Raw genomic sequence first — 13,612 nt, forward strand, 5'->3', positions numbered from 1 at the left:
GGAACCTCCGTATTGTTCTTTATGGACTGTAGTCTATCAGGCTCATCTGCCCATCAGGTTTCTCAAGAATACTGGAGTGGGTTGCCATTTCCTCCTCAAGGTGATCTTCCCAACCCAGGGATTGAACCGTGTGTGTTTGCATGTCTTCTGCATTGGCAGGCAGAGTCTTTATTACTAGCGCCACCTGGGAAGCCAATTGTTCTCTATAGTGATTGTAAAAGGAATGAAATTGTGCCATTTGCAGAGGTGTGGATGAACCTAGAAGCTGTCATACAAAGTGAAGTCAAAAAGAGAAAAATAAATATCGTATATTGACACATATATGTGGAATCTAGAAAAATCGTATGGGAAACCTATTTGCAAAGCAGAGTTCCTTGGACACAAGGAGATCAAACCTGTCAATGCTAAAGGGAATTAACCCTGAATTTTCATTGGAAGGACTGATGCTGAAGCTCAAGCTCAAGCTCCAATACTTTGGCCACCTGATGCGAAGAGCCAACTCATTGGAAAAGACCCTGATGATGGGAAAGATTGAGGACAGGAGGAGAAGGGGATGAGACAGTTGGATGGCACCATTGACTCAAATGAAATGAGTTTAGCAAACTCTGGGAGATACTGAATGACAGGGAAGTCTGGTGTGCTGCAGTCCATTGGATCACAAAGAGTTGGATATGACTTTGTGACTGAATAACAACAAAGACAATTAAATTTAGCTTCTCCTAACCCAAAAAATCATGGTGTGGCTGGTCACCTCTAAGACAGCTCCCAGTGATCTCTACCCCGTAGTTTCTATATGCTGTATAATTTCCTCCCTTCAAGTGTAAACTTTTCAGTTTACTTCTCAGGAATAGTGTACAGCAGGACAATTGTGATGACACTTCTGAGTTAGCTTATAAAAGGAACTAATGGCTTGTTTTGGTGCTGTATTTCATTCTGTCTCTTGAGTGTCTTGCTCTGGGGAGAATCAGTTGCCATGTCATAAGACAGTGGTGTGGATAGGCACATGTGGCAAAGAACTGATGCCTACCAGGAACCATATTGAAGTTGTGTAACTCAGAATGAGACTTGAAATCAATCTTTTAACTGAATTCCACACCTGCTTTCAGAAGTTAATGAAGTTCAGGTTCTTGATGTCTCATCACAGAAAGAATTCAATGAGAGACAAAGTGATAGGTAAGAAGTGGATGTATTTAGATAGAAACACACTCCACAGACAGAGTGTGGGACACCTCAGGAGGCAAGAGTGGCCTCACAATGTGGTGTGGTTAGTTTTTATGGGCTGGGCAATTTTATAGGCTGATGAGTGGGAGGATTATTCCAATTATTTTGGGGAAAGGGCAGAGATTTCCAGGAATCAGGTCCCCTCTCACTGTTTGATCTTTGATAGTCAGGCTCAGAACTGTCATGGCACTGTTGGATGTGTCCCTTAGCTTATATTAATGTATTACAATAAATGTATGATGAAGCTCAAAGTCCACTGGAAATCGAATATTCCACCACCTTGGACCTAGTTGGTTCCAACCAGTTTTTGTCATATCCTATGGTTATGTCATTCTTTTAAAGGCTGTGCCCTGCCCCCTTCCCTCTTGTTTCAATATGAGAACTTAGAAGTGTGTCCTCTTCTAGTTGAGACTTGAGATGACTGCAGCTGACATCTTGACTGTAGTCATGAGGGAGATCACAAGCCAGAATCAGCCAGTTAAGCTGCTCTCAGATTTATGATCCACAAAAACTGTGAGATAATAAATATTTGTTGTTGTCAGTGACAAATTTTGTAGTAATTCATTATTTAGCAATAGATAACTAATATCCTTAACTTACAAGCAGGACAATCAGGCTGGGTCATGAAAACTATATTTGAGACAAAGGAATGAGAATGTAGTGATTGTGAGATCATAAGCTATTTTATTTATTGAAGAATTAAAATATTACATTAAGAAAAAACTTATCTGAAAGAGAAATAACACCAGAACTCTTTTGAATGTGATTATTACCTCAACCAGCAGAAATACTGATCCTGCTGAACTCCTTCATAGTTATATAAATCAAAGTCTAAGCAATTGACTGAAATCAGGATGTGAGTCATTGGACAGTTCCTCTTGGAAAGACTTAGATGGATCAATAAAGAAATTGAAATGAAACCTAACCTTTGGAGAAAGAGTATTTTTGTCATTCTTGTAGCAAAGGCCCCTAGTCAAAAGGAAACAGAGGATTGTGATAATGATCCAGTGAATCTGCCCCCAGAGCTCCCTTAAATTTATCTCTTGTTTGACTTTGGAGAGTGGACTGTGTGTGATTTAGAGGCCAGAGCCTTTTTGACAATGGAAAGATGCAGAAAGTCAAGCTCCTTTGACTTTGAGCCATTAGTACCACAGGTTCTCTTGCCCTTTCATGTCTGACAAATGCTCAGGTATTAATGAATGATAAGGCTACTGCCATGAATGAGTAAAGGATTGTCTTGCCATCTGATGAGAAGTGCCTGACCAACACCCTCTTCTCTGGTTGTGTAAGACAGGGACCCCATAGGGAAGAGATGGGAGGGAGAACAAAGACACCAATTCAAGAGGTGGTCATTTAGGACTTCATGATACGAGTTGTTTTGGATTTCCAGCGATGAAAGAAGTCTCTCCAGCACATGGCAGCAGCAGGTCAGAGTCCTAGGACCTGGCTGGTTTTGTCAATCTGGCAGTTCAAGGTCAGTGCAAAGGACATCCCTAATACCTGAGGAAAGAGTTGGTAAAAAGTGAGGTCTTTACAGGTAAAACATCTCACCCACAGTCCCTAGGATGAATCCCAGAGGAAAAGAAAGTGTCCATCACACTGAAACTACCCTTCCTACTATCACTTCTAATTCCTTCTCAAGAGTTTTCTCCTTTAGCTTTAGAATGGCAGTGGGGAGACAAGTGAGAGTGATGATGGCAAGATAGTAGAGTATTAGGTGCTGGGACATCTTTTGTCTCCTTAAGAAACCACAGAAATCCTGCTTCTGGTATAATCAAATTCTGCACAGGTCAATATATTGTGCAATGAGTCTTCTCTACCCCTGCCGTAGGCCTCCTTGGTTTCCAAGCAGAGAAAAAATCATTTCTCTTTGAGCTTCCTAAGTAGATCTTAGCTAATCTGTGATACACTCAAGACACTTGGGTATAAAAAGAGTAGGAATATCACATAATAAAAAAGAACAAGAAACTATCCCCATTCACCCCTGACTTGTCAAGATATGCAGAGAAGCAATGAGGAAATTGATTACAGTCTCATCACCAACTCCTCCTTAGCACACACGGCCAATTTTTCAAGTGAAATGTTTTATTTAACAGGCTTTTCCAGATGAGCTGAATGAGGGACAAAAGTAAGGTTCCACTTAGTGGCTTTTAATTTGACCATGATACACTCATTTCTATTAGGGATAAATTGACCAGATAAATCTTACAGCATTATTTTCTGTATGCCTTAAACAGGTAATAACATAATTTTCTACTTGAATGGGGGAGCTCATATTTATCAAGCACATACTTTAAAAATTACATGATTTAAGTTATTTAATTCTCAAAATAATCCTCTGATTAAGCTCTTACCTGGATTACACACACACAGATAGTGGTGATTCCAATATACAGGAAATTAGAGTGAAACCACTGTTTTGCTTGTATATAGCAACCCTAGAAAAAATTACATGTACAAATGACATTACTATATTACTCAACTTTATCAAGAGGTTTATTTGGGATGATAGTTTGTCTTTTGCCAAGACACTTAGGACAGGCAATATGTATATGTGTGTGTGTATATATATATATATATATGTATATATATATTTTATATATATATATTTTTAAATATGGGTGAAGAAATGAGCATGACTTAGAGAACATTAAACTAGAGACTTTTCAGGCATTGTTATCATTACAGTGGAAGTATATAAAGTAGAAGTCATATATTTACACACTGCATTAAACTAGCTCCCAAGATTCAGGTCAACAACACATGTCCTTGTATTTTTTGAACATTCAAAACTACTGTCTTGGTATTGACAAATAGGAATATAGGCTATGCAATCCTATGACGTTGCATTTCAGCTTCTGCTTCAAAAGCCAGTAATCATATCATGGCCCTACCAAGCTGCAGGGCAGTTGCTGGTTGGTGGGTGTCCCAGTCTTTCTTCACAGACGGCCCACCCGCCCAAATTCTGGAGATTTCCAAACAACATCAAGTGGGTGACATGGGTAACAAGACCCTTAGGGGCTTGGTCTAGTTGCAAGATGATTTGGGCTTCTTCTCTGGGTCTAGTCAGAAGTTCCATCAACTCTTTCACCCCCAGCTCCTCACTCTTCATTTATAATTGATTCTGCTAAGGGGTTGGATGCTGCCATCTCCAAGGAAGAAGAGCAGGGAAATAAGTAGAAAGAGAAGCTTTTCTGCTTCTGGCTTGCAAATTTCACTTTCAACTATAAGAAGACCTAATTATTACTCAAGAAAAATCTAGACACAGTCTTCTGCCACTATCACATAAACTTTTCCCCTCTAATATAACAGTTCAGAGTAGCAAGATTCTTAATGGCATCTCTAGTCTAGATAAACTTATTCTTTTTTTTTTTTTTTTTTTTGCTTATTTTTCTTTTTTTGTTTTTCTTATTTTCTAGTTCTATGTTTCCCTGGTCTCACTTTTGTTTGAAGTTTCCTGTTTATGGCTGGGAGGACTAAGTCCTGTATGACTGGATTTCTAGGGGAATTAAAGTTTTAATCACAGTGGCCAATAGCAGAAATGTTTCCAAAAATAAGTTACCTTAACATTTGAGCCTTTGGGGCAAGATGCTGGTACTCCGGATGTCCAGTCACTCGTGCCGTTTACACCACAACATTGCAGCTGAAAGCCAAAGCCCCAGAAAGCAATGGTTAGTCAGATGACAGAAAGAAAACCATGGGCCTTGGAGAAAAGGTGAACCCTTCCAATTTGACTCTATGGCAAAAAATACAGAGCTGACTTGTTTACTATGGCTCCTTAGAACTGAGTACTGAATATAACAAACCTGTTATGCCATTTTATTCACAAACCTGTTATACATTTTATTCACATAAAACTTCTTGAAATAGAGAGGGCATATTTAACTTATTCACATTTTACAGATCAAAAATTAGGCACACAGGGGACTTTATAATGGAGGGATCAGGCTGACCACACCTAGACCCACTGTATGTCTGTTAGCATAGCTGATGCCATCTTGGGCCCTTACAGTTTCTCCTGTCCTACACTGACCCTACCCCTGTGCAGTGAATCACTTCTACGTCATTAAGGGCTTTATAAATAATAGGTATTGTGGTCTTTATGCTCCATTAGTTCCCAAACAATGATGAAAACTTTTGCTGATGTATTTTTGGCACCCAATGACTAGTTACCATTCATCTTGACTTAGGAGTGCATGTCCTGTTTTCAGGGACCTACCTCCATACTCCAAGTTAACTATAAAATCCTCCTAACAGTCCCTTGGCAGTGTGGAGTATAGATGTGAATGCTTCCAGATTGTTGTCCACCTGATCCTGATACCACCCAATAAACAGATTGTTCTAGCAAATACTGTACAAAATGCACTATGATTTATGGAAATCCATCTAAGTTCCAAGGAGAAGTAGCAACCATTGATGGGATATGAGGTCAAGTTACTGTGAGTAAGTTACTGTTTAATAAACTGACCCAGTGATTATATGGGGCTACCCGGCTTGTTTTTGTCTCAAGATGCCTTCTCAGTTCACTGCGCACTTTCTGTTCCCTCCATCCTTAGACAATTGGCAAGCTAGGCAGGAGACTGAAAATGATGCAAGAATGGGTGAAGGGGCCAAGCAGGGAAAAGCTTGCTGTTGCGGGGGAAATCCCAGGTTGGCTAGCCATTTCCATGTGGGGTGATCTGGCTAAATTTATGGAACAATTCAGGCTGATGCAAGTGTGCAGGGACACAATGGAAACACCAGAAGACTTACTAAATACATTAACCAAAGAGGTAGCAAAGCAAAAGTTGGGGGCAAAAGTGAGCAATCTATTGCAGCTGTTGCATGGCCTTTGTTATGCGCTCTAAAATTTAGCACAGAAAAGGAATTACAGCTCAGTTGGGCACTAGAGAGAGATGTATGGATGGCATGTTCTGCAACATAGGACATTATATCAAAGAAAGTACAACAGGAAGAACCTATTGAAATGATGGAATGTAAGATGGCTAAATGTAGGGCCCTAGGCTACCCCATTCAAAGGTGAGGACTATTATTTCACAGGACAACTGGGACCCCAAGAGGTGGAATTCTTGGGCTCATGACTCCTCAGAAGATGAGGACATAATTATAAAAGAAGAAGAGGAACTGCAGTCATAGCCTCTGATTCAAACTAAAGCACATTATGGTAGAGAACTGAGAGATAATAGGAAGGAAATGGCAACCCACTCCAGTATTCTTGCCTGGAGAATCCCATGGACAGAGAAGCCTGGCAGGCTACAGTCCATGGGCTCATAAGACTCGGATATGACTTAGCAACTAAACCACCACAAGAGCTGAAAAACAACCCCATGAGATTTTTCCTCCCTGAACTAGTAGAATTAACCAGAATATTTAAACAAAAAAGTAGAGAGGGCATTGCAGCCTAGGTTCTCCATTTGTGGGATACTGGGGGCAATGGCATTGTGTAAAATGGGCCACAAATGTGTATGGCTTCTGTTACAGCACCAACTGCCTTCTGGCAATGTTTGTATGGGGCTGGGGTGGGAGAAAAATGAGGGCACCCAGCCAACTTAATTAAATGGATATTTGCAGGTATACCCTGGATTCCTAAGGATTAGGGGTGGGGTCAAGGGTGCTCCTTGGTTTGCAGGTCCCAGTTTGAACAGACTATTTATTGGTCCTGCACCAATAAACAGATTGTTCTAGCAAATACTGTACAAAATGCACTATGATTTATGGAAATCCATCTAAGTTCCAAGGAGAAGTAGCAACCATTGATGGGATATGAGGTCAAACATTATAAAGTGAAAAATACAAGTGAAAGCTTGTATTTACAAATCAGAAGATTGCCTCCCCCTCCTTCTCTGGTTTATCTTCACCCATATCTGAGTATATTTTGGGTGTGTATGTTCTATAGGACCTGGACCTCAAACCACCATGGGTGAGTTCGACTTATGGGTCAGACACTCAAGCTTATAATGATTAGTCATGCTAAATGGGACTCTGTAAAGTTGCCTATCTCCCCAGAGAGTAGTAGCAATAAAAAACAATAATGGGTACCTGCGGAATAAGAAAAAATAACTTCTACCATTAAGGAATTAGAGAAAGTGGTGGTTATAATACCAGCACAAAGCCTGATCAGTAGCCCCATGAAGGCAGTGAAAAAACCAAATGGTACCTGGTGTATGGCAGTAGACCATAGAGAATTAATCAAGGTAATACCCCCTATCTATGTAGCAGTTACAAAAACTCTTGGATATAATTGCCACTTCTCTCAAGGCATAGCCTCTTCTCTCAAGACAGTGTCTTAGATTTGTCTAATGCCTTTTCTTAGCAAACACTTAGATAAAGAGCCCCAGGACCAGTGCACCTTCATGTGGGAAGGGGGTACAATGGTCTTTTACCATCCTACCCCAACGTCATCTTACTATATGTCATGGGATGGTGGCCCTGGACTTGAAGAAATGGACTCTCCTTCTTTCTGTAGTTCTCCATCATTACATTGATGATACTAGGTTAACATGTAATGACTTGTTTTCTGTTTCCCAAGCCTCTTCTGGAACATTTAAGCATAAAGATTGGAGTTCAATACCAATAAGCTACAAGGACCTGGACAGTCAGTAAAGTTGCTAGGAGTTATCTAGTCTGCTAAGACTGAAGGGATGCCCAAAGCTGCTATTGATAGAATATAGATAAACCATGCCCTACAATAGAAAAGAACTACAATCCTTTATAGGTGTGCTAGGGTATGGGCAGCTTTTTATTCTCTACCTTGTCCAAATATTGAGACCCCTATATTCTTTGGGGCTTCCCAGGTGACTCAGCAGCAAAGACTTTGCCTGCAATATAGGAGCCGTTCGAGTTGTGAACTTGGGTTTGATCCCTGCATTGAGAAGATTCCCTTTGAGGAGGAAATGGCAACCCACTCCAGTATTCTTGCTGGGAAAATCCCAATGGACAGAGGAGACTGGCAGGCTGCCATCCATAGGGTTGCAGAGTCAGAACACTACTGAGCACACAGCACATATGATTTAGTGAAAAAGTGAAATACCTGGGTTAGGAACACCCCACCCCACAAGCCCACAAGAAGCTTTTGAAAAAGCTGAACTTATGGTCAAATAAGTCCAAGGACTGGAGGTGTTAATGTCAGACATAAGTTGTGAGTTGGATGTAAGTCTATACTCTGGAGGGTTTGGATAAGGACTATGGTAGTGACAAAATGGGAAATGAGTCCAACTAAGATTTTGGTCTCAGTTTTGGGAAGGGGCAAAGAATTGATATAGCACTATGGACAAACAATTGTCAGCAATATATCTAGACTTACAACAAACTGAGGGTCTAACCACTGACTTACTTGTCAGTGTAGAGACATCCCTGCCTGTGGGGGGATGGATTAAGTAGTAGTAGTAGTTAAGTCGCTAAGTTGTGTCTGACTCCTGCAACCCCACGGACAGTAGCCTGCCAGGGTCCTCTGTCTATGGAATTCTCCAGGCAGGAATACTGGAGTGGGTTGCCATTTGCTTCGGATGGATTAAGGACATGTTTTTAAAGCCTATGAATGCCTGTGTACAACTGAGTACCTTACAAAAGTGGCATGCATACCTTCAAGAGAGAAGCACTTATAACACTGGTCCACTTACTCAGGAGTTGCAAATAGTGACCTATATCTACCCACCAGAGACCCCAGTGACATCCCCTGTTGGACCCAATTTACTTCAAGTACAGGAAGGTACCTGGATGCCCGTTGTGGATACATGGTACATCGAGGGCAGCTGTAAGGGTGATCTACCTTGGTGATACACCATAGCTGTTGTTTTGGAGTCAGATGTCATCTGATTCAAGGAAGGGACTGGACATAATAGTCATTGGGAAGAACTCAGAGCAGAATGGCTGGTGATTGCTTACAATCCCACACCCTTCAACCTTGCCACTGACATTTGGGCAGTATGGAAAGGCTTGACAATATGGATGTCTCAATGGCATCAAGATAATTGGAAACAGTAAATGAACCTCTGTGGGGGTCTGAGTTATGGGCGGATATCTGAACTGTTTGCACACAACCTGGTGCCGATGTGACCATATGGCTTGTTTCTGCTCACTCACCCTCAACTCTGCCAGGCAATTGCAAAGCAGATACACTAGCAAGGACAAGAGGCTTGTGTCTGTAAGAATTACAGACCTCCTCCTATGCAGCAGAATGACTCCACCGAAAGTCAGACATAGAACTCCCAAAACAACTTGGGAAATAGCAAAAAGGCTTCATTTGCCTCTCAAATCTATGGGTCTCCAAGTTACAGATAAGGACTGCTTTATGCATCATTTGAGGTGGTGCCCTCCTCTGGTAACCAGATGGCAAGTGGACCACATAGGCTTTTGCCTGTGACAGAAGGGTATAAATATGCCCTTACCTGTGCTGACACAGCCTCTGGGTTGGTGCTAGCCTTTGCTAGTAGGAAAGCCAATCAGACTGCTATTAATACAATCAAAGGCAAAACTGTCAAACTATCAAAATTGGAAGTTATGTGTGGAACATCAGCCCAAATTGGCAGTGATCAGGTGACTGGACAAAGACATGTGCACCCCTATGTTCATCACAGCACTGTTTATAATAGCCAGGACATGGAAGCAACCTAGATGTCCATCAGCAGATGAATGGATAAGGAAGCTGTGGTACATATACACCATGGAATATTACTCAGCCATTAAAAGGAATTCATTTGAATCAGTTCTAATGAGATGGATGAAACTGGAGCCCATTATACAGAGTGAAGTAAGCCAGAAAGATAAAGACCAATACAGTATACTAACGTATATATATGGAATTTAGAAAGATGGTAACAATAACCCTATATGCAAAACAGAAAAAGAGACACAGATGTACAGAACAGACTTTTGGACTCTGTGGGAGAAGGCAAGGGTGGGATGTTTCGAGAGAACAGCATCGAAACATGTATATTATCAAGTGTGAAACAGATCACCAGCCCAGGTTGGATGCATGAGACAAGTGCTCGGAGCTGGTGCACTGGGAAGACCCAGAGGGATCGAGTGGAGAGGGAGGTGGGAGGGGGGATCGGGATGTGGAATACATGTAAATCCATGACTGATTCATATCAATGTATGGCAAAAACCACTACAATATTGTAAAGTAATTAGCCTCCAACTAATAAAAATAAATGGAAAAAAAAAAAGAGTGAGCAGAAGCCCAAGAAATTCCTTGAACTTTCCATCTACCACATAACCCCACCATTGTTCAGTCGCTCAGTTGTGTCTGACTCTTTATAACCCCATGGACTGTAGCATGCCAGGCTTCCCTGTCCTTCACTATCTCTGAGAGTTTGCTCAAACTCATGTCCACTGAATTGATGATGTCATCCAGCCATCTCATCCTGTCATCCCCTTCTCCTCCTGCCTTCAATCTTTCCCAGCTTCAGGGTCTTTTCCATTGACTCAGCTCTTCACATCAGGTTGCTGAAATATTGGAGTTTCAGCTTCAGCATCAGTCCTTCCAATGAATATTCAGGATTGATTTCCTTTAGGATTGACTGGTTTGATCTCTTTGCTGTCCAAGGGACTATCAAGAGTCTTCTCCAACACCTTAGTTCAAAAACATCAATTCTTTGGCACTCAGCCATCTTATTATGGTCCAACTCTCATATTTGTACATGACTACCAGAAAAACTATAGCTTTTACTATAGCTTTGTCGGCAAAATGATGTCTCTGCCTTTTAATATGCCACATTTGTCACAGCTTTTCTTCCAAGGAGCAAGAGTCTTTTAATTTCATGGCTGCAGTCACTGTAGCTGGCTTTATAAAATGTGTCAGCCAGATGGATGTTAAAAGCCCTATTTCCTGAGGGCACATTAAAAGTTTGGTCCTGAGGGCTGTCTGAAGCTATCAGACTATTAAATGCCTCAGGCCAACAATCTGCACAAGAATGGCTGGCTGGATGGACAATAAAACAGAGGCTGAGAGGGCAGGTTCAAAAGGGAGGTCTCGTCCTAACATAGCACAGGAACTCTGCTCAGTGTTATGTGGCAGCCTGGGTGGGGGGGAAGTTTGGGAGAGAATGAATATGTGTATACGTGTGGTTGAGTCTCTTTGCTGTTCACCTGAAATTATCACAACATTGTTAATCAGCCATGTTGTTGTTCAGTCATTAAGGCACATCTGACTCTATGCTACCCCTTGGACTGCAGCATGCCAGGCTTCTCTGTCCTCCACCATCTCCTGGAGTTTGCTCAAATTCATATCCATTTGAGTCAGTGATGCTATCTAACAATTTCATCCTCTGCCACCCCCTTCTCTTTTGCCTTCAGTCTTTCCCAGCATCAGGGTCTACACCCCAAAATAAATTTAAAAGTTTTTTTAAAAAAGGAAGCCTTGGGCCTATCAGGTGGAATGAAGATCTTGTGGGTTTTTTGTTTGTTTGTTTGCTTTTTAGGGGGATGCCACAGGACATCCCACCTGGTGTTACTATAATTCACTGGCATTTAAATTGTTCTCCCCATTCCAAGTGGCTTGGTATCCTAACCCCTTGGGAGATAGGATTTGCTTCTAGTATCACCTTCAGTCCAGATGGACAATAAAAGTTTTATAGAAAACCTTTATATAGAAAGTTTATATAGAAATGGGCCCCCTTCAGGCCCAGATCACCTCTCCAGAAGCATTAGCACAGTGAGCTAAACCCACAAGAAGTAGGTTTACTCAGGTGGGTTCCCACTGAGCCCCTATCTGCAATTTGAGTTTACCTCTTAGAGATATTAAAGGACAAATTGTGTAGTATTGTTAGGCAGTTAGAATAGGAAAAAAGAGTCCAAAATGGCGGTGGATAAAAGACAAAGAAAGGAAGAAGCCAGGAAAATGGAACAAAAGAAAATTCGAGGACTGGAGTGAGAACCTCAGGTGAAACAAACAGCCTTCCTGGCTATCCCAGTTTACATACGGCAGGTTCATGGGAAGGAGACAAAACATATGAAAAGAGGAGCCAGGATTGAGCCTCCCTCTTTGGGTTGGCCTGCCCTGATGCCTCAAGGATGTACTATCATTTGCTTGCCAAATAAAACTGAACTGTAACAGAGCTGTAACACTTGTCCACTGTTTCAAATCTTTGCTGCGAAAAGACAGAACCAAGGAAATTACACACTCCCCTGACAGTATCACCCACTGGGAAAAAAGCCAAAATTAGGGATAGTTTTCTCCAATGCTACTCATGAATGAGATTTTGCCTTATCTTTTACCCCTAAAACATCTCTCTTGTTGCCCACAGTGTTTGCCTCGTGGACTATTTGGCTCTAGTTACTGGAAATATGTTCCGCTCCTGTGGCTCAAACATATGCAAAGGTCCACAACTATTCTTACTTCTGGGTCTGTGGCCTGTCTGCAGTACCAAGAGGATTCTGTGAAAGCTTCAGCCACTCATCTGCACCAAATGTAGACAGTGGCTTAGACTGGTGGCCAAAAATCCCCTTGCTATGTGACCCCTGTTTATGGAAGCTCTATGTTTAACTATAGTGACTCTAAATAGTATGTTTTCCCCTGCTGTGAAGTAGATCAAACAATCTTCAGATTCCCATGGTTTGTCATATTTGGGATGGCTTAGGATAGTTGGGAGGTGAGTATGGAGACTTGATGTCCATAGCCCTCATCTACATAGAAAGGAGCAATCATACCCAAATAAGGGCTTCCCTAGTGGCTCAGATGGCAAAGAGTCTGCCTGCAATGCAGGAGACCTGGGTTCAATCTCTGGATTAGGAAGATCCCCTGGAGAAGAGAATGGCAACCCACTCCAGTATTCTTGCCTGGAGAATCCCATGGACAGAGGAACCTGGTGGGCCGTGGGCCATGGGGTCACATAGAGTTGGACACAACTGAGTGACTTTCACTTTCAAACTTTCATACCCAAACAAATCATAGACACATGGAGGTGGTGGTGGGGGGCTTCCCTACTGTCTGTCAAGTAACTCACAAGATATTACATTTTAAATGGGCAGGAAAAGAAGAAGCTCCCTACAAAGCTGGTGCTTCTTTGGTTCCCAAACAAGAGATCTGAATATGTGGAGTCTCTCTGTGAGCTTTTCTGCCCTATAAGTGGACAGGTTGATGCACCTTGAGATTTCTTTCCCTCTGGGCTGGTATATATACCCCTTTACCAGAAGTTCCCCATAACCTTCCTGCTATTAAGTCCAGGTGGTAGGCCTGTGGTAGTATGTCATGATGGGAATGGTCAACATTTATTTTCCTTCCCTAAAACGTAGGTATAAGTGCTAAACTAAAAATCCAGAAGTTAGCATACCTCACCTCCCCGCCAGGAACACATCAAAATTACATCTACATGTGGAACAATTCTCACTGAAAACTAACTTAAAAAGGGCGGAAGGACTCCTGTACAACCAAGGCTGTGAGAAAGATACA

The 13,612-nt window shown here is 41.7% G+C and overlaps 1 protein-coding gene across 2 annotated transcripts in view; it reads right to left on the bottom strand.

Annotated features, from left to right (window-relative positions):
* Positions 1-1,885: 1,885 nt before the first annotated feature.
* CD53 (CD53 molecule) overlaps positions 1,886-13,612 on the bottom strand; it is a 35,938-nt gene continuing 24,211 nt past the window's right edge. For both annotated transcript variants that reach the window (XM_061121190.1, XM_061121189.1), the window contains 3 exons: positions 4,784-4,864; positions 3,576-3,659; positions 1,886-2,721 (listed from right to left, as the gene is read on the bottom strand). In XM_061121190.1, the coding sequence (XP_060977173.1) occupies positions 2,650-2,721; positions 3,576-3,659; positions 4,784-4,864 (237 nt within the window). In that variant the 3' untranslated portion in view covers positions 1,886-2,649. The remainder of the gene's footprint in view (positions 2,722-3,575; positions 3,660-4,783; positions 4,865-13,612) is intronic.

This window comes from Dama dama, chromosome 20, assembly GCF_033118175.1.
Source record: "Dama dama isolate Ldn47 chromosome 20, ASM3311817v1, whole genome shotgun sequence".
In the NCBI taxonomy this organism is placed as follows: Eukaryota; Metazoa; Chordata; class Mammalia; order Artiodactyla; family Cervidae; genus Dama; species Dama dama.